Source organism: Mytilus californianus, unplaced genomic scaffold (assembly GCF_021869535.1).
Source record: "Mytilus californianus isolate M0D057914Y unplaced genomic scaffold, xbMytCali1.0.p SCAF_3, whole genome shotgun sequence".
Classification (NCBI taxonomy): Eukaryota; Metazoa; Mollusca; class Bivalvia; order Mytilida; family Mytilidae; genus Mytilus; species Mytilus californianus.
In genome coordinates this window covers 7,496,366-7,520,388 of record NW_026262679.1, presented here as the reverse complement: position 1 = coordinate 7,520,388, position 24,023 = coordinate 7,496,366, and the positions used below count along the sequence as shown (strand labels likewise).

Here is a 24,023-nt window from a genome sequence, read left to right as displayed (position 1 = left end):
CTGAGGTTGTGAGTACGAATCCCGAGCACGTGGCAGGTGCGTTCGACTCCAATCTAAATTGAGTAGGGTTGACAGTTTTCCTACCGAAGGTCGGTGGTTCTCTCCGGGCACTCCGGCTTCCTCCACAAAGAAAAACTGACTGCCACGAAATAGCACAATAGTCCTGAAAATGGCGATAAACACCAATCATTCAATCAATGCAGTCATCTACAATAGACAGGAGTCTATACAATATGTAATTTACAACAGAACGGAGTCTATACAATATGTCATCTACAATAGACAGGAGTCTATACAATATGTCATCTACAATAGACAGGAGTCTATACAGTATGTCATTTACAATAGACCGGAGTCTATACAATATGTCATCTACAATAGACAGGAGTCTATACAATATGTCATCTACAATAGACAGGAGTCTATACAATATATCATCTACAATAGACAGGAGTCTAAACAATATGTCATCTACAATAGACAGGAGTCTATACAATATGTCATTTACAACAGAACGGAGTCTTTACAATATGTAACTTACAATAGACAGGAGTCTATACAATTTGTCATTTACAATAGACAGGAGTCTATACAATATGTCATCTACAATAGAAAGGAGTCTATACAATATGTCATCTACAATAGACCGGAGTCTATACAATATGTCATCTACAATAGACCGGAGTCTATACAATATGTCATCTACAACAGACAGGAGTCTATACAATATGTCATCTACAATAGACAGGAGTCTATACCATAAGTCATCTACAATAGACAGGAGTCTATACAATATGTCATCTACAATAGACTGAAGTCTATATACAACATGTCATCTACAATAGACCGGAGTCTATACAATATGTCATCTACAATAGACCGGAGTCTATACAATATGTCATCTACAATAGACCGGAGTCTATACAATATGTCATCTACAATAGAAAAGAGTCTATACGATATGTCATCTACAATAGACCGGAGTCTATACGATATGTCATCTACAATAGACAGGAGTCTATACAATATGTCATCTACAATAGACCGGAGTCTATACAATATGTCATCAACAATAGACCGGAGTCTATACAATATGTCATCTACAATAGACAGGAGTATATACAATATGTCATCTGCAATAGACAGGAGTATATACAATATGTCATCTACAATAGACCGGAGTCTATACAATATGTCATCTACAACAGACAGGAGTCTATACCATATGTCATCTACATCTACATCTATATGGTTCTCTCCGGGCACTCCGGCTTCCTCCACAAATAAAAACTGACTGCCACGAAATAGCACAATAGTCCTGAAAATGGCGATAAACACCAATCATTCAATCAATGCAGTCATTTACAATAGACAGGAGTCTATACAATATGTAATTTACAACAGAACGGAGTCTATACAATATGTCATCTACAATAGACAGGAGTCTATACAATATGTCATCTACAATAAACAGGAGTCTATACAGTATGTCATTTACAGACCGGAGTCTATACAATATGTCATCTACAATAGACAGGAGTCTATACAATATGTCATCTACAATAGACAGGAGTCTATACAATATGTCATCTACAATAGACAGGAGTCTAAACAATATGTCATCTACAATAGACAGGAGTCTATACAATATGTCATTTACAACAGAACGGAGTCTTTACAATATGTAATTTACAATAGACAGGAGTCTATACAATTTGTCATTTACAATAGACAGGAGTCTATACAATATGTCATCTACAATAGAAAGGAGTCTATACAATATGTCATCTACAATAGAAAGGAGTCTATACAATATGTCATCTACAATAGACCGGAGTCTATACAATATGTCATCTACAACAGACAGGAGTCTATACAATATGTCATCTACGATAGACAGGAGTCTATACCATATGTCATCTACAATAGACAGGAGTCTATACAATATGTCATCTACAATAGACTGAAGTCTATATACAACATGTCATCTACAATAGACCGGAGTCTATACAATATGTCATCTACAATAGACCGGAGTCTATACAATATGTCATCTACAATAGAAAGGAGTCTATACGATATGTCATCTACAATAGACCGGAGTCTATACGATATGTCATCTACAATAGACAGGAGTCTATACAATATGTCATCTACAATAGTCCGGAGTCTATACAATATGTCATCTACAATAGACTGGAGTTTATACAATATGTCATCTACAATAGACAGGAGTATATACAAAATGTCATCTGCAATAGACAGGAGTATATACAATATGTCATCTACAATAGACCGGAGTCTATACAATATGTCATCTACAACAGACAGGAGTCTATACCATATGTCATCTACATCTACATCTATATGGTTCTCTCCGGGCACTCCGGCTTCCTCCACAAATAAAAACTGACTGCCACGAAATAGCACAATAGTCCTGAAAATGGCGATAAACACCAATCATTCAATCAATGCAGTCATTTACAATAGACAGGAGTCTATACAATATGTAATTTACAACAGAACGGAGTCTATACAGTATGTCATCTACAATAGACAGGAGTCTATACAATATGTCATCTACAATAGACAGGGGTCTATAGTGTATGTCATTTACAATAGACCGGAGTCTATACAATATGTCATCTACAATAGACAGGAGTCTATACAATATGTCATCTACAATAGACAGGAGTCTATACAGTATGTCATTTACAATAGACAGGAGTCTATACAATATGTCATCTACAATAGACAGGAGTCTATACAATATGTCATCTACAATAGACAGGAGTCTATACAATATGTCATCTTCAATAGACAGGAGTCTAAACAATATGTCATCTACAATAGACAGGAGTCTATACAATATGTCATTTACAACAGAACGGAGTCTTTACAACATGTAATTTACAATAGACAGGAGTCTATACAATTTGTCATTTACAATAGACAGGAGTCTATACAATATGTCATCTACAATAGAAAGGAGTCTATACAATATGTCATCTACAATAGACCGGAGTCTATACAATATGTCATCTACAATAGACAGGAGTCTATACAATATGTCAACTACAATAGACCGGAGTCTATACAATATGTCATCTACAATAGACAGGAGTCTATACAATATGTCATTTACAACAGAACGGAGTCTTTACAACATGTAATTTACAATAGACAGGAGTCTATACAATTTGTCATTTACAATAGACAGGAGTCTATACAATATGTCATCTACAATAGAAAGGAGTCTATACAATATGTCATCTACAATAGACCGGAGTCTATACAATATGTCATCTACAATAGACAGGAGTCTATACAATATGTCAACTACAATAGACCGGAGTCTATACAATATGTCATCTACAATAGACAGGAGTCCATACGATATGTCATCTACAATAGACCGGAGTCTATACGATATGTCATCTACAATAGACAGGAGTCTATACAATATGTCATCTACAATAGACCGGAGTCTATACAATATGTCATCTGCAATAGACAGGAGTCTATACAATATGTCATCTACAATAGACCGGAGTCTATACAATATTTCATCTACAACAGACAGGAGTCTATACCATATGTCATCTACAATAGACAGGAGTCTATACAATATGTCATCTACAATAGACTGGAGTCTATATACAACATGTCATCTACAATAGACCGGAGTCTATACGATATGTCATCTACAATAGACCGGAGTCTATACAATATGTCATCTACAATAGACCGGAGTCTATACAATATGTCATCTACAATAGACAGGAGTCTATACAATATGTCATCTACAATAGACAGGAGTCTATACAATATGTCAAGCTCTAATTCAGAAAAGGGAAAAGATACCGAGTCGACAAATAAAAAAAACGTAAGTCGATTAAAAATTACCATCAACACTTAAGACAAACAAGAGTCATAAAACACTTAAATGAAAACTTAAGATGGAGCAACGGAAAATAATCAAAAACCGGGGATGCACTTATATGCTCCAGAAGACTGGACAATTTCTGCTCCACGTGTGAGACCCATCGTGTTTGTCCTGTCCACTTATATGCTCCAGAAGACTGGACAATTTCTGCTCCAGTGTGAGACCCATCGTGTTAGTCCTGTGCACTTATATGCTCCGGAAGTCTAACCAATTTCTGCTCCACGTGTGAGACCCATCGTGTTAGTCCTGTGAACTTATGTGCTCCGGAAGGCCAATTTCTGCTCCACTTGTGAGACTCATCGTTTTAGTCCTGTGAACTCATATGCTCCAGAAGACTGGACAATTTCTGCTCCACGTGTGAGACCCATCGTGTTAGTCCTGTGCAATAATATGCTCCGAAGGTCTAGCCAATATCTGCTCCACGTGTGAGACCCATCGTGTTAGTCCTGTGAACCTATGTGCTCCGGAAGTCTAGCAAAGTTCTGCTCCACGTGTGAGTCCCATCGTGTTAGTCCTGTGCACTTATATGCTCCGGAAGTCTAACCAAGTTCTGCTCCACGTGTGAGACCCATCGTGTTAGTCCAGTGAACTTATGTGCTCTGGAAGTTTAGTCAATTTCTGCTCCTCGTGTGAGACCTATCGTGTAAGTTCTGTGAAATTATGTGCTCCGGAAGGCCAATTTCTGCTCCACGTGTGAGACCAATCGTGTTAGTCCTGTGAACTTATGTGCTCCGGAAGTCTAGCCAATTTCTGCTCCACGTGTGAGACCCATCGTGTTAGTCCTGTTAAATATGTTAATGAATCAAATGAAGTGTATATGCATCAAACATGTATGAATTAATATCAGATTGGTGAATTTCTCGCGTCTAACACTTTAACATCACAATCTTCTAAGACCGTCGATAATTAGAAATTCTGTTAACCTTAACCTGACCGCATATGATTGAAAACTAGGTTGTTCATACAGTAAAGAGTCCAAAAGGTTGCAATCACAGTAAAGATAAACGTCTTCAACACAAACACTATTAACCTCTAGTAACGCTTTCTTTTTCGTTGACACGTTTTTGTACAAGACTTTTATCAGGAAGGCTAAAAAATAAATGTTAAACTTAGCTAAAAAATACAACATTTGACTGCATCAGAAACTACAGAGCAAACAGAACAGCAAACAATCGTCTTATGTCAACTATGTTGAGTGTGTGACACAACGTCAATATGTAACGAGAATGTACCAAACGTATATTTTGATCATTTGCGTACCGACATACTGGCTATTGAATAACGTCGGGGACTGATTGCCTACCAGAACTGGTACTGACAATGACAGATTAACACATAAGTCATAGTGGAATGATATCCCTCTCTTTTTTGGTGGGGTTCGTCTTGCTCATTCATCAGTTTTCTATGTTGTGTTTTAAAGATTGTTGTTTGTCTTTTAGTCGTTTTTCGTTTTTTGCCATGACACTGTCAGTACGTTTTCAACATATGAGTTTGAGACAAATTCAAGTGTACTCATATCACTTGGTCTAGCACGGTCAATATACCGTGTAGTAATGAACTCTGTCTTGTACTGTCAAAATACGGTTAAGTAATGAATTCGGTTTAGAACAATCTAGATATGGTCAAATAAAATGACGTCGGTCTAGCACTGTCAATATATAGTCCAGTAGTAAACTCGGTCTAGCACAGCCCAGATACGCTAAAGTATTGAACAGGATCTAGCAGAATCCAGATATGATCAAGAAATAAACTCGGTCTATCACAGTCAAATACGGTCAAGTAATGAACTCAGTCTAGCACAGTCCAGATATGCTCAAACATTGAACACGATCTATCTGTCCAAATATGGTCTAGCAAAATGACTTCCGTCTAGCACGGTTAATATATGGTCAAGTAGTGAACTCGATATGGCACAACCTTGATATGGTTAAGTAGTGAATTCGGTCTGGCACATCCCAGATATGGCCAAGAAGTAAAGTCAGCCTAGCACAGTTCAGATATGGTCAAGTAGTGAACTCGGTCTGGCACATCCCAGATATGGTCAAGTAGTGAACTCAGTGTGGCACAGTTCAGATATGGCCAAGTAGTGAACTCGGTCTGGCACATCCCAGATATGGTCAAGTAGTCAACTCGGTGTGGCACAGTTCAGATATGGTCAAGTAGTGAACTCGGTGTGACACAGTCCAGATATGGTCTAGTAGTGATTCGGACTGGCACAGTCCTAATATGCTCACGAAGTGAACTCGGTCTTGCACGGTCCAGATATGGTCAAGCACAGTTAGGATATTGTCATAATTATAATAGTTTATAGTTAACTAGGTTCAGCAAACCATATATACGGTTAAGTGGTTACGCCGGTCTGCCACAGTCTAGAAGTGGTCAAGAAATAAACTCACTTTACACAGTTCAATCATGATCAATTAGTTTACTCGTTCTATCATAGTCCAGATATGGTTTTGAAAAATATACAGGGCAAGGCTTTGAGGTTTAAAAAAATGAATATACAGGTAAGGGCTTTGTGTTTCTATGAAAATGATTCTACTAGGCTTTCGAGGTTCAAAGGAAATGAATAAACAGGGCTCTATGTTTTCAAAGGAAATGAATATACAGGACAAGGCTTTGTGGTATAAATAGAAATGAATAAAACAGACAGTGTTTTGGAGTATCAAAGAAAATGAAGATACAGAACATGGCTTCGGTTAATTTGTTTATTGATTGTCTGTGTTAAACTCTACTTTCAACAGTCTTGGTTATGTCGTGGCGGTTAGTGGAGGAAGTTTCACAAAATTGTGTCTTTTAACAATGATTCACATTTACCTTTAGGCTAATTTATAAGAATACTTTATTTTCGAATGTTTAAAGAGAAACATTGGTGAAGATTCTCCCCACTAAGTTACAGATGGTTTTGTGGTAGATCAGGTCCAACAACATCTGTTTGTATAAGGAAGCCAGCATGCATTCATTGGCACATGATACACAAACATGTTTATGCTGATAATTAAGTCTTAATAAATTCTTTTTGTTTCATTTATATCTTATTCACTATTCAATATCTTAGTGATACAAATTTACTGACGGACTTTAAAAGCGCAACACTAGATTATTATTTTTTTAATTCTCATTTTCAAATATGCGATTTTTGTAAAATAAATATATGCGAAATAAATTTCATTCATTACTCCATTGTCCGAAAGAAGTTTGTATTTTGAAAGTTGAATTGATTACGTCATGCTTAATGTTCAAATCATGTGGTATGCACTGAGACCCTGGTTTTCCCCATATCAATGGGTGTGTTACCGTCAATGCAATGACTGCCTGTAACCAACGCATAAATGATTGACAAGAAAGGTTAACCAGTTCTGTGTTTTGAACATTCTGATTTGGCCTCTATCCCACTCATTACAGTGTGTTTTGGCAATTATGTGGTTTAAATATTAGGGCTTTAAATGTTTTTCTGCGGTCGATTCTTTAGCAGTTCAGTATATGGGAAACATTTTATGGTGTGAAAAAAATGTCTACCATGGCATTCAACAACTTAATTAGCAGTTAACGTTGCGACCAAAAACATGTCTCGCAAATGACGTTGCGTAATCAAATTTTATTGACGTGGCGCTGTCACAACTTATTGATCTGGTGATGGATGATCATCAACACATCCCGTGTGCCTCTACCGTTGTTGTAAGGATAGTAAGAGGGGTTTCTGACTTGAAATTGTCTAGCAACAGCGCGTCCACGTATTCCTGCCTGCAAAATTCTTATGGCCTGATTCAGATTTGTATTGCTCAGTCTCGACAATATTGAAATGCAACATATTTTCGGACTCCCAATCCTTGAATATATCAAAAAGAGTTAATGATTTTCTCTTTGGAGTAATATTAATAACACCCCAATTCTCATAACCGTATAGAATAATTATAGGTTTTATACAATGATCAAATAAATGTAGGGATATGTTTATGCCTGGGCTTGAGGATTTTAAGTCTCTATACAGCTTAAAACAGGCGTTCAAGCTTTTTTGAAATAGCTGTTTTTTAGCCTTATTTTAAATTTCACAGTATTCTCAATAATAAGGCCCAATTATTTATATTGCTTTACACATTCTGTCTTCTTTCCCAATATGGAAATTATCTTGTAACAATCTACCGTTATTGTTAAAAAAAATATTTTTGTTTCATTGTGGGTTACTTCTAGACACCATTCATTACAATATTTATGAAAAATATCAAGTTTGTTTTGAAGCTCTAACTTAGTTTCTGAAAAAATAACCAAATCATCTGCATAAAGGAGGCATGGTATTTTCTTGTTATTTAGACAAACTGAATCTGACTTTTCTTGTAAAATTGTTGGGAGTTCATTAATGAAAAAACTTGAATAGATTAGGACTCAAAACATCGCCTTGTCTTACTCTAACCTCTGCTGTAAAAAAAACTCTGTCATTTTGTTGTCCACTTTTACACATAACCTATCATTTGAATACATAGATTTCAATATTCTATAAAGATAATTATTGATATTACAAAGCTGCAATTTAGACATAATGCCCATGTGTATAACTTTATCGAATGCTTTTCGAAAGTCTACAAAACATGTAAACAATTTTTTGTTATCAGATATCAAATATTTTTCAAATAAACATCTTAATACAAAGATATGGTCTAAGGTACGGGCCTTCTTTGAAAATCCTATTTGAGTTTCATGAATTATGTGGTTATCTGTTAAGAATTATCAAATCTGTTGTTAAATATCAAATTAAATAGTTTACCAAGGCTATTTTTCCCCTGTAATTTTCAGTTTTTTTCCTATCTTCTGCTTTAAAAATTGGACAGACAAAACTTTTTGACCATTCATTGGGATATTTACCAGAGGTAAAACCTGCATCAAAAAGTTTTTAGTAAAATTTAATTGATATGAAATCGAGATGCCTTAAACATTTCGTTGTTAATATTATCTAGTCTTTTACCAGATTTAATAGATATAAGAAGATGTGGTATGAGTGCCAATGAGACAACTCTCCATCCAAGTCAAAATTTATAAAAGTAAACCGTTATAGGTCAAAGTACGGTCTTCAACACGAAGCCTTGGCTCACACCGAACATCAGGCTATAAAGGGTCCCAAAAATTACTAGTGTAAAACCATTCAAACGGGAAAACCAACGGTCTAATCTATATAAAAAACGAGAAACGAGAAACACTTATGAACCACACCAACAAACGACAAATACTGAACATCAGATTCCTGACTTAGGACAGGTGCAAACAATTGCAGAGGATTTAAACGTTTTAATGGTACAAAACCTTTACCCTCATCTGAAACAATAGTGTAACATCACAACATAGAAAGAAACACTATAAAATGTCAACTGAAATGGCTTAACTCAATCAAAGGACATATTAACACCAGTGAACATACACTAAACAAATAAATTTGATCTATGATACAATGTAAATACAAAATGAATAAACTAAGGGAAGAATAATAAAAGTAACATGTTATGCCGCTGTGAAATAATATGCTCGAACAAAAATATCAGCCGTTTGCAATTACTTCAAACACAGGTAAATGAAAATAATTTTGTTGTTAGGTATACGTGTACAGTTCAAATAGAGAAAGGAAATATTTTTACAAAATAAATAATTTTGATGTTCATAGTACGAAGTGAAAAATTTATAGTAATACCAAACACTTATCAAAGCTGGTATATAGACCAGATATAACCCTGAATAACATTAAATAACAAAAAAGCATTACAATTTGTATCAACAGGTCAAATAAACAAGAAAGTATGATTTGAGAGTTGACAGCTAGTTAAAAGTCAAAAACAATTAATAATAAAAAATCATGCATCAGAGACTAAAATCAACTAAAACACATCCCAGGGATTTAGTATTTTAACGTCATGGACAGTCAAAGAAGACATGACTTGTGCAATGCCAAAAATAAATGTATCGACAGGCAGTATGATAGTTAGGAGTTTAACCTCTTTATAGTTCAAAATGAACGTGGGTGTGTCTTTATACATCCCGTTTGAAAAGAATACAAATTTAGTTATGTTTTAATTTGCTGATGACAAAATCGATATTAGTGCCAATGTAAACTATATTCAAAGATCTAATTACAACATTGGTAAGATAACCTTTACTAATAAGTTTGTTTAAAGGTTCGATGAGAGTGATTTCCGCGCTTTAAGTACAATATTACCGTAAAATTTAGGATGTGAAATACCGTTTTTAAACAGTTTTCTACAGGTACAGCCAAATTTACTAATCAAATCTTTGTATCTATGAAAGAATTTAGTAAATGTTTTACGTATTTTATGGTACCGAAATTTATGGTCCCATTAAGTTTGTTAAATGCCTTATTTACTATCTAGGAATGTGAAGCTGGTTATTTTGTTTTCAAGTATTTTTAATTTTTCTTCAATTTTTTTTAGTTGAGCATGTTTATCTGTAGGAATAGATGCCAAATTAGCAAAAATATTTATACCAAGTCTCACCGTCAATATTACTATCTGGTTTATCACAATTTTTATTACAAGAAGGTTTACAAGCTTCCAATACTCTTTTGGGTTTTCTGTTTCTAAGCTTTCTAAGATACAAAGATCAAATTTTTAAACTCTTTTTTTTTATACTTTCTAAGTTTTTCATACTGTTTATTTGATTTAAAAAAAAAAAAGACCCACGAATGATAGTGTCTTTATGGTATTTGTTCATTAATTCAGCTTTTCCGTCGACAATTATTTTTAATGATGTCAGTTCATGGTCAAACCATTTTTTTCTTTGTTTTGACTCTTTTGATTTTTTTCTTAAGAGAAATTTTACAAACTTTTTCAAAAAGTGAATGGATTTTGTTGGTCGCTTGATTTATGCTATTTGAATCAAAGTTGATAGCTTGTGTTAAGAAATCATTTATCTCGTTTTGAATAGCTGGATGAGCAAAGGAGTTTTGAAAACTTATTAAGTCTTCTTCATTCCAAATGTAACGTGTTGGAAAGTCATTTAAATTTGTATTAATATTTTGATTTTGAAATGATGCTAATATCTTAAATGATAATTTACAATCATTATGACAATCTGAAAAATTTGCCTTGAAATCTGATACACACATATAAAAAATGTTACAAAATAATTGTTCTGATGCTAACACATAATCAACCACACTACATCCATTGTATTTAAAACATGTATATTTTCCTGTATTATTACCTAATATTCACCCGTTTGAAATGCGTATTTGATTGCAAATACAAAAAAAGTAGTTCCTTCCCTGTAGAATCTACAATACTATCGCATCTGGTTCTTCTCACATTTAAATCATCAATAATATAATTGTTATTGTTTAATGAAACGTGGTGTGTATTATTCCCTTCAATAAAATCACAATCAGTTCCACTTCTTGCATTAAAATCACCATGCAAGATGATCTCACTCTTGCTTCCATATTTGTCAATAATGTCTTTTTCTAATATTTCTATAAGCTCAATTGAGCTTTCGGGGGCATAATAGACTACACAGATATATATATCTATCTTAAAATTGAAAATTTCTTACAGAGTTTTAACAATTGGTACTCAGATGTACCGTCATTCTGAAATTTCACACCTTTTCTGATATTATTACGTATCAAAATATCTAACCCACCAAAGTATCTGTTGTTCTTTGGTTTACTTCTACCAAAGGGGTAATACTGAAGATGTTCAAATGAGATACAAGAATCATATCAGATATGTGTTTCTGTTAGGAATATCAGGTCATTATTTCTGAATTCAGCAAACAAACTAGGGTCTGTTGTTTTATCATAATTTTCTGGTTTATTAGATATCAGAAGATGTGGTATGAGTGCCAATGAGACAACTCTCCATCCAAGTCACAATTTGTAAAAGTAAACCATTATAGGTCAAAGTACGGCCTTCAACACAAGCTTTAAACGGCTCTAAAAATTATTAGTGTAAAACCATTCAAACAGGAAATCCAACGGTCTAATGTCAAAATAAAACACTCTTGGTTTTCTCTTGAAAGTATTAAATGTTCTCTATTAGGATAATAAAGAAATAAAAAAAAAAAACAATATAATGAAAAAGAGTATTTAAGATCTAAGTAACTTGTGGTTTTTTTTTCACAACAAAAAAAAACACTATGTGAAATGATATATATGCAGTTAATCTCGTCTGTACCCTCCACGGCCACGTCCACTGCCTCGACCTCTGTATTAAGGGGTACCCCTGCCTTGTTTGCTATTTTGTCTCGATCCTTGCCTTCGCGGTATGCGTTTTGGTAAATCTAAAATATTGTCAATAGTGTCTCTGATGTTTGAGGCTAATACTGCGGTCCCATTTGTAGTGAGATGGAACCCATCTTTTTCATCTATAAATCTTGGCAAGGCCTCTCCTTTGTTTGAAATATTGGAGTTATCACAAAAAGATACCATATTGTATTTTCTTAAACGGTCTTTGATCATGACGCTTATAAGTTGTGCCTTGAAGTCTAACTCGTCTGAGTCTGTTCTAGGTATTGGTAGAGAAATCACTATAGTTTGGAAATTGTTCCTGTGTTGAATCACTAATTGTAGTCATGCCTTCAGCATAGTCTTTTGGCTCCTTTGTGCGTAATTCATCAGTAAGGGAACGAAGAACAAGCACGGCCGGGACTTGTGGTAATTGCTTTATCTCCTTATGTGTTCATTCTAAAGTAAAAGCCGTTATTGTGTTAGCTGTGAAATTGGTTGAAAGCTTTTCTGCCTGGATACCACTTATATTTGATGTACCAATTACAGTAATGTGCGGTTTTGACTTACTTGTTTCCTTTCTTGGAGGAACTTCTTGAAATTCTGTGCTGTCATCTCTGCAATTGTGCATTTTTAAGCTTATGATTTCCTTATTCTTATTTTCTAAAGTATCATTTTTACTTGTCAACTCGGTTTACAAGGTGTCAATTTTCTTTCGGTTATCAGTTAACTCAGAAGCTATCTTTTCAATGTCAGTGTTAAGTTTGTGAAGCATATCCTTCTGATTATCAAATTGGGTCTTTAGAGTGGTGCATTTAGCTTCGAGATCGGATTTCAGAACTTGTGGTTCGAGGGTATTCAGGTGTGTTTGGTTTTTCAATTTACATTTCAGTTCAGTGTTTTCTTTTTCTACAGATACACATTGATTTGTTACAGTGTTAACCTTGTCAAACATGATAGTAAATTTTGTCTCATAGGATTGGATACTCTGTGAACATTTTTCTTGAATTGTCTCAATGCGTTTGCAAATCATAGCAGTTTGTTGGCCACACACTTTTTCTAAAGCTGAGGCAAACTTATCTTCAAAACTATGCATAAGTGTATTGACCTTTTCAGACTCTGCTTAGTCATATGGTACAACAATTGAGCAGGGGTCTGTCTGACAGCAATTATATTAAACAGGTTTCTGGTTTGTGTTGTTATTAAAATCTTGAGTAACTGACTTATTTGAAGAGGTATCAACAGGGGTTTTTGCAGTTGTTTCATCTGCGAAATGATCATCACCACTCCCTTCTCCATGATCATCTGTTTCTGTTTGTGTGCTTTCGACTATTGAGTTATGCTTGATAACTTTTTGTACAATGTCTATCAATATGGGGAAGTCCTTAGTTACAAAGTGGTCTTTGTGGGTCCCCTTAATTTGGAAAATCCCAGTGTTGATATGAAAAGTTATTTTAAATATAAATAACGGAATGTCATGTGTTGAAATATCAATGCATATTGACTTCTTTCCCCCTGATTTCTTATTCCACGTTATGTGTCATCATACCAATTCACTCTGAATTTGTCTTTTCCATCATAGATTTCGTAATAAAGTATCGAGAGGCCCTTTACGTATGGGGCAAGTTTGTTTACTGGGACTCGAAATGCTACTATGCTGGCTTGTGCATGTTGTGCTTCGTAGTAATTGTCATCAACTACATCATATTTGAGTTCTTTCGCCTTGTACCCTGTTGTTTTAGTGAGCTTATCAGGTAAACATTGTTTTTGGATAGTCATTGTACACACTGTTCAAACTGAGGTCATATGCGTGTATGTTTACATCTTGTTTATCGTCGAGAAGGCCCTTGTTTTGTTTAGCCATAATTAGTGGTTTCTTTGATATTTAAGTATCTTCTTAATTAATGTACATTTATAAATGAGGATTTAGGCTGTGTTGTGGCTGTTTGGGTTCTTTACAGAAAAAAAGTGGTCGTCGCCATCTTTAACCGGAAGTGTATACTGGTATATCTTTTCAATGTTTGTCCCATTTTAGCAAGGATGCTATCAATTATAAATTCACGAGAAATTGTTCTGGTAAATAGTAAAAAGAAATAAGTTGAAATCATAACAAAACTTCCATTTAATGTTATCATTTCCCTCCTTAAATAGCAACCACGAGTACAGCAGGCTATAAGAGATTGATATAAAATTGGTTTAAAATGTTGCTATGCGAATAAAGTATAAAGCTGGAGTACCAACTTCAATTAGTTTTTTTTTACTGCATGGCTGTATATCTCTCTGGAACATGCTAATTAGCCGTATATATGTGCAGCTAGATCAAAGAAAGTCAGGGAAAAACTTCCAAAGGTATCGATTGATATGCAGCAAAGATTAACACTTTTGAGGTTAAGTTACTAAGCAAATTCAAACGGACCTTATCCCGATGTAAACATCGAATGTGAATAGATCGTGAAGACCGCAAATATATGTACAAAAATCGAGACGACCATTTCTTAAAGTTGTATAAAAATAGTAAAAAGATACCTCCTACTTTATAAAAATATGCATCTTAATCTTTTGCATAGACAGTCTTTTAAATTATTACATTTACGAAAAGACAATACTTCTATATTGAATGTTCATGTGACAAGAGCAGACCGGTGAACTCGAAAACTAAGATGTGAAAAATATGTATATTTTGGGAAATTGTAACATGCTAAGGACTTTGTGGAACACTCCGAAAATTAACGATCCGAAATATCTTTAGATTTTGTATGTGCATGATTTTTTCCAATTTTTCTTTAAATACTGAACATAAAACATCATGTATTTGCATGTATATTTCTAATAACACAGTTTAACAAATAATTTCTATAAAATGTACATTGTTTTATTATTGATTTTCTCGACTAGGATTGTGCTTGATTTTCATATGATGAAGACATAATCTTTCAATCAGTTTAATTGAGGTCTGGAGCTGGGATGTCAGTAACTGCTAGTAGTCCATCGTTAATTTATGTATCATTGTCATTTTGCTTAGTTTCTTCTGTTACCTATGCTGACATCGTACTCGGATTCTTTTAAGCTGAGTTTTACTGTGCGTATTGCCGTGTGTTTGTTTATTCTACATTGGCTAGAGGTATAGGGGAGAGTTGTGATCTCAAAAAACATGTTTAACCCAGCCGCATGTATGCGCCTGTCACAAGTCAGGAGCCTCTGGCCTTTGTTAGTCTTGTATGTTTTTTAATTTTAGTTCATTTATATGTTTCAGAGTTTAGTGTGACGTCCAATTTCACTGAACTAGTACACATTTTTGTTTTGGCCAGCTGAAGCCTACCTCCAGGTGCGGAATTTTCTCGCTGTGTTGAAGACACATTGGTGGCCTTGGGCTGTTTTGTGCTCTTTGGTCGGGTTGTTGTCTCTTTGACACATTCCCCATTTCCATTCTCAATTTTATCTGTCAGAAGAAGAGTGACTTGTTTTTGTTTACGTTCACTAGATTTCCCACGTTTTGTGTTTTTTGTTGTGCGTAATATTGATTTGTGTCATGGATGGAAATCCCATATCCTCTCTATTAAGGCTTCGTACGGATATAAGGTCCTTCCATACCGTGGAAAATGTAAAATTCAAGAATAGGACCAATCAGTCGCTTTGTTTCTTTTCTATTCCCTGGACTAAAGAATTCTGCTCAAACCGGTGCTAGGGGCCGTCTTAAACTTGCAGTGAGGTAAGAGTTCCCTTTCTATTCCCTTTACTACATATATACGATTGAAAAGAGAAACAAACTAGCTTAAATTTAAACATACCCTTTCCTTTAGGATCGTCAATCAATTCGGCTCCTAGCAGATACACAACTGCAGAAATTGTCATTACTTTACAAAAGACTGTATATCCTCTCATCTAAAAAAATTAAAAGATACTGACGATTAAGAAATGTAAATATTTATTATTTCAGCATTGCATCTCCGAAATCTAAATTCATTGTCGATGCTACGATCCAGCAAATATGATTTGAACATCTATATTGCAACTATTTACATTAAATAATTTCTTGACCTCGGTTTATCCGAAGCAGCAGACGTTGGAGGACCTTTTCTAAAATACTGAAATGGATATAAATGCCACTTGTGTAAAATATTTCTTACTTCTTATATATTATTCCAGCGTAGAATATTGTTATCTAAACGAATGATTATCAAGAGTTAAGTCAACTGTTCTCAATTTTCAATTACTGAGATTAAATTGTCTCCCTTAAGAGGTTCCAAGAAAATCAATAAAATTGAGAATGGAAATGGGGAATGTGTCAAAGAGACAACAACCCGACCACAGAACAGACAACAGCAGAAGGCCACCAACAGGTCTTCAATGCAGCGAGAAATTTCCGCACCCGGAGGCGTCCTTCAGCTGGCCCCTAAACAAATATATATACTAGTTCAGTGATAATGAACGCCATACTAAACTCCAAATTGTACACAAGAAACTAAAATTAAAAATAATACAAGACTAACAAAGGCTAGAGGCTCCTGACTTGGGACAGGCGCAAAAATGCGGCGGGGTTAAACATGTTTATGAGATCTCAACCCTCCCCCTATACCTCTAGCCAATGTAGAAAAGTAAACGCATAACAATACGCACATTAAAATTCAGTTCAAGAGAAGTCCGAGTCTGATGTCAGAAGATGTAACCAAAGAAAATAAACAAAATGACAATAATACATAAATAACAACAGACTACTAACAGTATACAACCTCCTTTAAAACATTTCAAGACAGCTATCGAAACTTCGGATAAGTGATTTTGGCCCAAAATATAAATTTGTGTTCGGACACAACGGCTATTAAAACAAAAACAGAGAAGTTGTACGTCTAGTGGTCTGGGGTACTTCCGACAATCAAAGTGATCAAAATTAATATAATGGCAAGATTGGAAGAGTTGTGTGGAAAATTTCAAATCTTTATTTTGTCTTCAATTGAGGTAAGATGGGGGACAAAATAAATAATATACAATACTGCATTTAGTCTAGAAAGATAATGATTGAATGCCGGGAGAAGTGGGCTATCTGTCTTGTCATAACTGTATTCTACTGCCCAAAGATGGAAAATATCTAACACTGATGTAAATTATTTTATTACAGTCAAAAAATGATATAGTATAATTATTTGTTTTGAATTTCGACATAAAATTTTCTAGAAATTTAAATGGGTGTTCATTCGTAATTGGACAAAATACATTTCCTGTATTACAATTTACAGGTATAAATACTTTATACTGGTAGAATGGGGAATAACCATGCAAGGTATTGCAGAAATTGCCCAGGTTAGAGACATGCAATTTTACTATTTAGTTGACCAAATTGTGTGTTAATTTGTGTATTTAGATGTGTAATAAAGTGTCTGCTCAATTATATAATACGAGGGAAGTATTTGAAGGAATATATCAGTGTGTATTATAGTTTGAGTGGCTATATCCTTGTAGGTGAGGTCGATGCCTTCGGAAAGAATTGGAACAAAAATTGGGAATCACCTTTGATATGAAAACCTTTGACTGTAACAGATTGTATGCGTAATTACTAATATAATCATAAGATACTGATAAAAATGTTCCATAATTCTTATTAACTTCTGATATTCAATATTTTATAAATTTTGATTTACGAAGAACATATATGCAAGTGTGTATATTTAAATTTTAGTAGCTGTTCGATCCTTTAAATGATAATAAAGTTGGTAGTGGACGATTTAAATTGTGGTTTATATACTTAATGCATGTCATAAAACATTGATTTCATGATATATCTTAAATTCAGAATTCTGTACCATCTTAACATCAAGAGTGATCGTATAGACCCAGTGTGACTCCTGGATCAATAACACATAAAAACGTTTTGGAAAAGTTTTAATTTATTTCTTTTAACACTTTTTATTACTACATCAGTCAAATTACGTTTTTACGAATTGCTAAATTCAGTCGTTTTCCTTATAATATTGATGAAGTAGCATTTTTTTATTGTGTTGAATTTGATTGACTCTAAACATCCAGCAACAAATGTGATATAAAAGATATTCAGAAGAATTAATATATGGAAAGTTGTATTTCCCTGAATACCTGCTTTGCAACCAATAAAACTCAATTTGTAAAGCAAATCACACAGTACAAGGAAAAATATTACTTTCGTGATTCGTATGACAAATCTTAACTTTTTTCCAACATTATAATACAATTATATTATTTCTATGAAACTACAGAAAAGACATTAAGTAATGTTTAAATCTGCGGATAGCCAGAAAATGTAAAAAGTTATTCTTTATCTTTCCTGTATCTTTTCTCGTCTTTTTCATTAAGCCCATCAGGTTTCTTAAGTATGGAGATGGTGGATCCAAAAGTTTTCTCTTCTCCTTCTCGCTGTGGTGTCCCACTCAGTGTTTACTTCTATGATTTGGAAAGTAACATTATCAAAAGGATGTTTCTTTGAGCGGAGATGATTATTGAGGGGACAGTTTTTGTTGGTTTTGTACCATGATCGATGGTTATTTAGCCGAAAATTAAATTGGTCCCTTGTTTCTCTCACGTACTGAATGCCGCAGGTGTATATGTTTATACATAGATTGAGTTTTACAGTTGTAATTTGTGTAGATGGTATAATTAACTTTGTTTTGTAAAAGATCTGGTGAAAGAACTGCTAGTATTGGCAGCTTTACAACATAAGCAATTCCTTCTCTCACATTGTTTGTAGCAACCGGGAGACGGAGTATGTTGCTTTGTTAATACAGCTGTCACTAATTTGTCACGGATGTTTTTAGGTCTCCTGAAGGCCATGACTGGTGGTGAGGAAAATACTTTTTTTTTCAAATTGGAATCATTCTCTATAATTTTCCAATGCTTTTTAACAATGGATGACACATTTTTAAAATCAGGATGGTAAGTTTGTACAAGAGGTGTTCTGTTGACTCCTTTATTCTTATCCTTGTACTCCAAAAGTTCTTGGCGTCTAGTTCTGTTTGCTTTTTCGAAAGTGTTATTGTATCATCGAAAAACTAGATGTTTACGTAGTTGTCCAAGTCTAGCTTAGTCTTGCTTATTATATATATAAATATATATAAAGGACTCGGAGGTGCGATGGGGACGCTGAAGTACGATGGCCACGCTGTAGTGCGATGGTCCGTTCGCTGATGTGCGATGGTCTATATTACGCATGATGGCTAGTTTAAAATATACAGATGTTCAATTATCAAACCTATGAGAATAAGATTATTTTAATAGTTAGTAGATAAATTTGCATACGTTATTGTCTATGTAAGTCCTTAGTTACAGTCGCAAATAAAATGTGAGATCATTCTCGTTGATTTTCTGCATGTGAACATAATTCTGCGTTAATATTTTATCTTTACCTGAGTTCAGCGTTCACAGTAATATTATAACACGAAGAGTCTGTCTTCGGACCCGTGTGTATTGAGAGAAGGCCACGCTCCATCGTACGTAAAAAAAATCATTTTACAGATTTCGAAAACAAGTTCGCTACAGAAGTTACAGAAGGTTCTATATCCACCAATCACTCCCCGTTTCCCATAGTATTAAAAGTGTAGAAACCACTAATCAACTTTAAAAATCCCGAAAAACTGCTTCTAACAAACAAATTGATTTCTGCATCGACATGAAAAGCATTGAAAATATAGTTTGTGTAGTTCATCGCACTTCAGCTTTACCACCATCACACTTCGGCGTAGGATAAACAAGATAGTGTCACAATGCCAACTTCGGCGTCTGACCATCGCAGTTCGGAGTACCATCGCGGTTCAGAGTCCTACATATATATACATTAATTACGAGTTTTTGTATTTTTCATACTTTAACAGTAAGTTTTTCCCTTTATATGGCTTTCAAAGCATACATCATCATGGGGTGACGTACATAAGACTAGTATTTTGGAGTGAAGTTCTTTTAATACAGAATGAAGCTTGTTACAAGAGAATTACTTGTGTATGTGTCTATATGCTCAAGTGTTTGGTATATTGGAATTTTGGACGTGTATGTGTGTTTGTATAAAACAAGATTCTTCCTATTTTTGTATGTCTGAGAGTATTGTCTGGAAATGTATGGCCCCTTACCGGTTAAAAATTTATTGTACTGGAACAAAATGCTAACTTAATCGGTAAATTGTAATATTTTCTATATTAAAAAAAAGTTAAAATATCTCCTGGTGCAAGTATTGACCACTAAATCTGTTTTTCAAAAATAATATATGCAGAAAACTGATTATTTGCGTGAATTTTCTAAATCAGAGGACCATTCATTTTTGTATGTATTTGTATTTGTCAGAATTGTTGGTCCACATATCTTCAGCAATTGGTGTGACTTCTCAATAACACAATCAGATGTAATGTAGATATACCTCAGACAGGTTAATGCGTTAAACATTTTAGCTAGTTAGATGATTGTGTAAACGAGGCTACAATACAGTTTTGTAATTGAATAGCAAAATATAGCGATATCAACATTATTTATACAAAATATGTCTGTATAACTTACTTTTGCGTTTGTTAATTCAACAATAGAATCATGTATTCCATTTTTAAGTCATATTGCGGAAACACAAACGTTTGACAAACAAAGCGACTAATACACACACTTAATTTAACAGGAAATATGCACTTACACCATTTTATATGTGTAATTATGATACGCTAAAGTACACCAAACTAAAGTTAAGTATCCACTTCTTACATCCTACATGTTGGAGGACATTGATTGCTTGTATCCAAGTACTTTATATGTATAGTTAATATTAATTATGACTACTTCAGAATGAGTAAGAGGGAATGTGGGACATACCTTAATTAAACAGCAGCCCAACGACTTAGAATTTATATATGTTTGGTCTTAAACGACAAACAAGTGACTATTCAGGTTGCATGGTGTTGGTCCATTTGTCAAATGACTGTTTAGACTGCATATAATTGTTTTTCATGACTGTTCAGGCTGCATGTGGCAAATCTATATGCCAAATGACTTCTCGACTGCATGTTGCTCATATATATATATATATATCAAGTTACTGTTCTGGCTGCGTGTAGCTTACCTATATACCAAGTGACGGTTCAGACTCCATGTGACTTGTCTATATATCAAGTGACTGTTCAGACTGCATGTGGCTTATCTGTATGTCTAGTGACTGTTCAGACTCCATGTGACTTGTCTATATATCGATTAACGGTTCAGACTCCATGTGACTTGTCTATATATCAAGTGACTGTTCAGGCTGCATGTGGCTTATCTTTGAATTAAATGACTGTTCGGACTACATGTGACTTGTCAATATATCAAGTTATTGTTCAGACTACATGTGACTTATCTGTATGTCAAGTGACTGTTCAGACTACATGTGACTTGTCTATATATCAAGTGACTGTTCAGACTATATGTGACTTGTCTATATATTAAGTGACGGTTCAGTCTCCATGTGACTTATCTATATGTCAAATGAATGCTTAGACTACATGTTGCTTGTCTTTATATCAAGTGACGGTTCAGACTCCATGTAACTTGTCTATATATAAAGTGACGTGTCAGACTCCATGTGACTTGTCTATATATCAAGTGACTTGTCAGACTCCATGTGACTTGTCTATATGTCAAATGAATGTTTAGACTGCATGTTGCTTGTATATGGCATTTGCCTGTTCCGACTACATGTTGCTTGTTTATATATCAAGTGACTGTTTATACTGCATTTGGCTTGACTATAGGCAAATAATGACTTTTTTATATGTGGAGTGACTTTTCATACTCTATACATTTTATGTGTCTTGTCTGTATGACAAATTAATGTTCAGATTGCATGTGGTTTGTCCATATGCCAAATAACTGTTCTGATTGCCATGACTGGTCTTTTTGTCATGCATTTACAGATGGACCTGAGTTTAAAGAAGGATTGTTTGTGGACTAAATTTTCATTTCCACCTGTTGTTAGTACAGAGTATTTTTGTGAGGGTCTTTTGAATACCGTTCATTCACCAAACACCACGGTATAGTTTACACCATTCGGTCACCAAACACTACGGTATAGTTTACACCGTTCGGTCACCAAAGAACACGGTAAAGTTTATACCGTTCGGTCACAAAACAACACGGAATAGTTTACACCGTTCATTCACCAAACACCACGTTAAGATTATACTGTTCAGTCACAAAGTACCACGGTATATGTTACACCGTTCAAATACCAAACACCACGGTATAGTTTACACTGTTCGGTCACATTACACCACGGTATAGTTAAAACAGTTCTATCATCATACACCACGGTATAGTTTACACCGTTCGGTCGCCAAACACCGTGGTATAGTTTACACCGTTCGCTCACAAAACACCATGGTATAGTTAACAGCATTTGGTCACCAAAAACTGCGATATAATTTACACCGTTCTATCATTAAACACCACGGTATAGTTTACATCATTCAGTCACCAAACACCACGGTATAGTTTAAACCGTTCGGTCACCAAACACCACGTTCTAGTTTACACAGTTCAGCCATAAAACACCACGGTATAGTTTACACCGTTCGGTCCCCAAACACTACGTTATAGTTTACACCGTGCAGACACCAAAAAGTACGTTATATTTTACATCGTTCAGTCACCAAACACCAAAGTAAATTTTATACCATTCAGTCACCACGCACCATGGCATAGTTTACACCGTTCAGTAACCCAACACCACGTTATAGTATAACCGTTCGGTCACAAAACACTACGTTATAGTTTGCACTTTCAGTTACCAAACACCACGTTATAGTTTACACCGTTTGGTCACCAAACACCAAAACGGTATAGTCTAAACCGTTCGATCACCAAACACCACGGCATAGTTTACACTGTCTGTTCACATAACACCACGGTAAAGTTAACACAGTTCTATCATCAAACACCACGGCAAAGTTTACACCGTTCGCTCACCAAACCCCGCGGTATAGTTTACACCGTTCGCTCACCAAACACCACGGTATAGTTAACTACATTTGGACACCAAACACCACGGTACAGTTTACACCATTTGGTCAACAAATACCGCGATATAATTTACACTGTTCTATCATTAAACACCACGGTATAGTTTACATTGTTCAGTCACCAAACACCACGGTATAGTTTAAACCGTTCGGCCACCAAACACCACGTTCTAGTTTACACCGTTCAGACACCAAACACTACGTTATAGTTTATATCGTTCAGTCACCAAACACTACGTTATAGTTTACACCGTTCAGTAATCAAACACCAAAGTAAATTTTATACCATTCAACCACCAAGTACCATTGTATAGTTTACACCGTTCGGTCACCAAACACCAGGCTATAGCTACACCGTTCGGTAACCAAACACTATGTTATAGTTTACAACTTTCAGTCACCAAACACTACGTTATAGTTTACACCGTTCAGTAATCAAACACCAAAATAAATTTTATACCATTCAACCACCAAGCACCATGGTATAGTTTACACCGTTCGGTCACCAAACATCAGGCTATAGCTACACCGTTCGGTCACCAAACACTATGCTATAGTTTACACCTTTCAGTCACCAAACACCACGTTATAGTTTACACCGTTTTGTCACCAAACTCCAACATGGTATAGTCTTAACCCGCAGTCACCAAACACCACGGTATAGTTTACACCGTTCGGTCACCAAACAACACAGTATAGTTTACTACGTTCGGTCACCCTAAACCACGGTAAAGTTTACACCGTTCAGTCACCAAACACTTCGGTATAGTTTACGTCGTTCAATCACCAAACACCACGGTATAGTAAACATCTTTCGGTCACCAAACACTACGGTATAGTTTACATCGTTCGGTCACTAAACATC

General features: G+C 34.9%; 1 protein-coding gene across 1 annotated transcript in view; it reads right to left on the bottom strand.

Annotated features, from left to right (window-relative positions):
• LOC127733905 (tyrosine-protein kinase receptor ver-3-like) overlaps positions 1 to 20,829 on the bottom strand; it is a 35,463-nt gene extending 14,634 nt beyond the window's left edge. The window contains exons 1-2 of the mRNA XM_052243357.1: positions 20,676 to 20,829; positions 15,956 to 16,049 (exon numbers count right to left, since the gene is read on the bottom strand). Coding sequence (XP_052099317.1) covers positions 15,956 to 16,049 — 94 coding nt within the window. The 5' untranslated portion in view covers positions 20,676 to 20,829. The remainder of the gene's footprint in view (positions 1 to 15,955; positions 16,050 to 20,675) is intronic.
• Between the last annotated feature and the right edge of the window lie 3,194 nt (positions 20,830 to 24,023).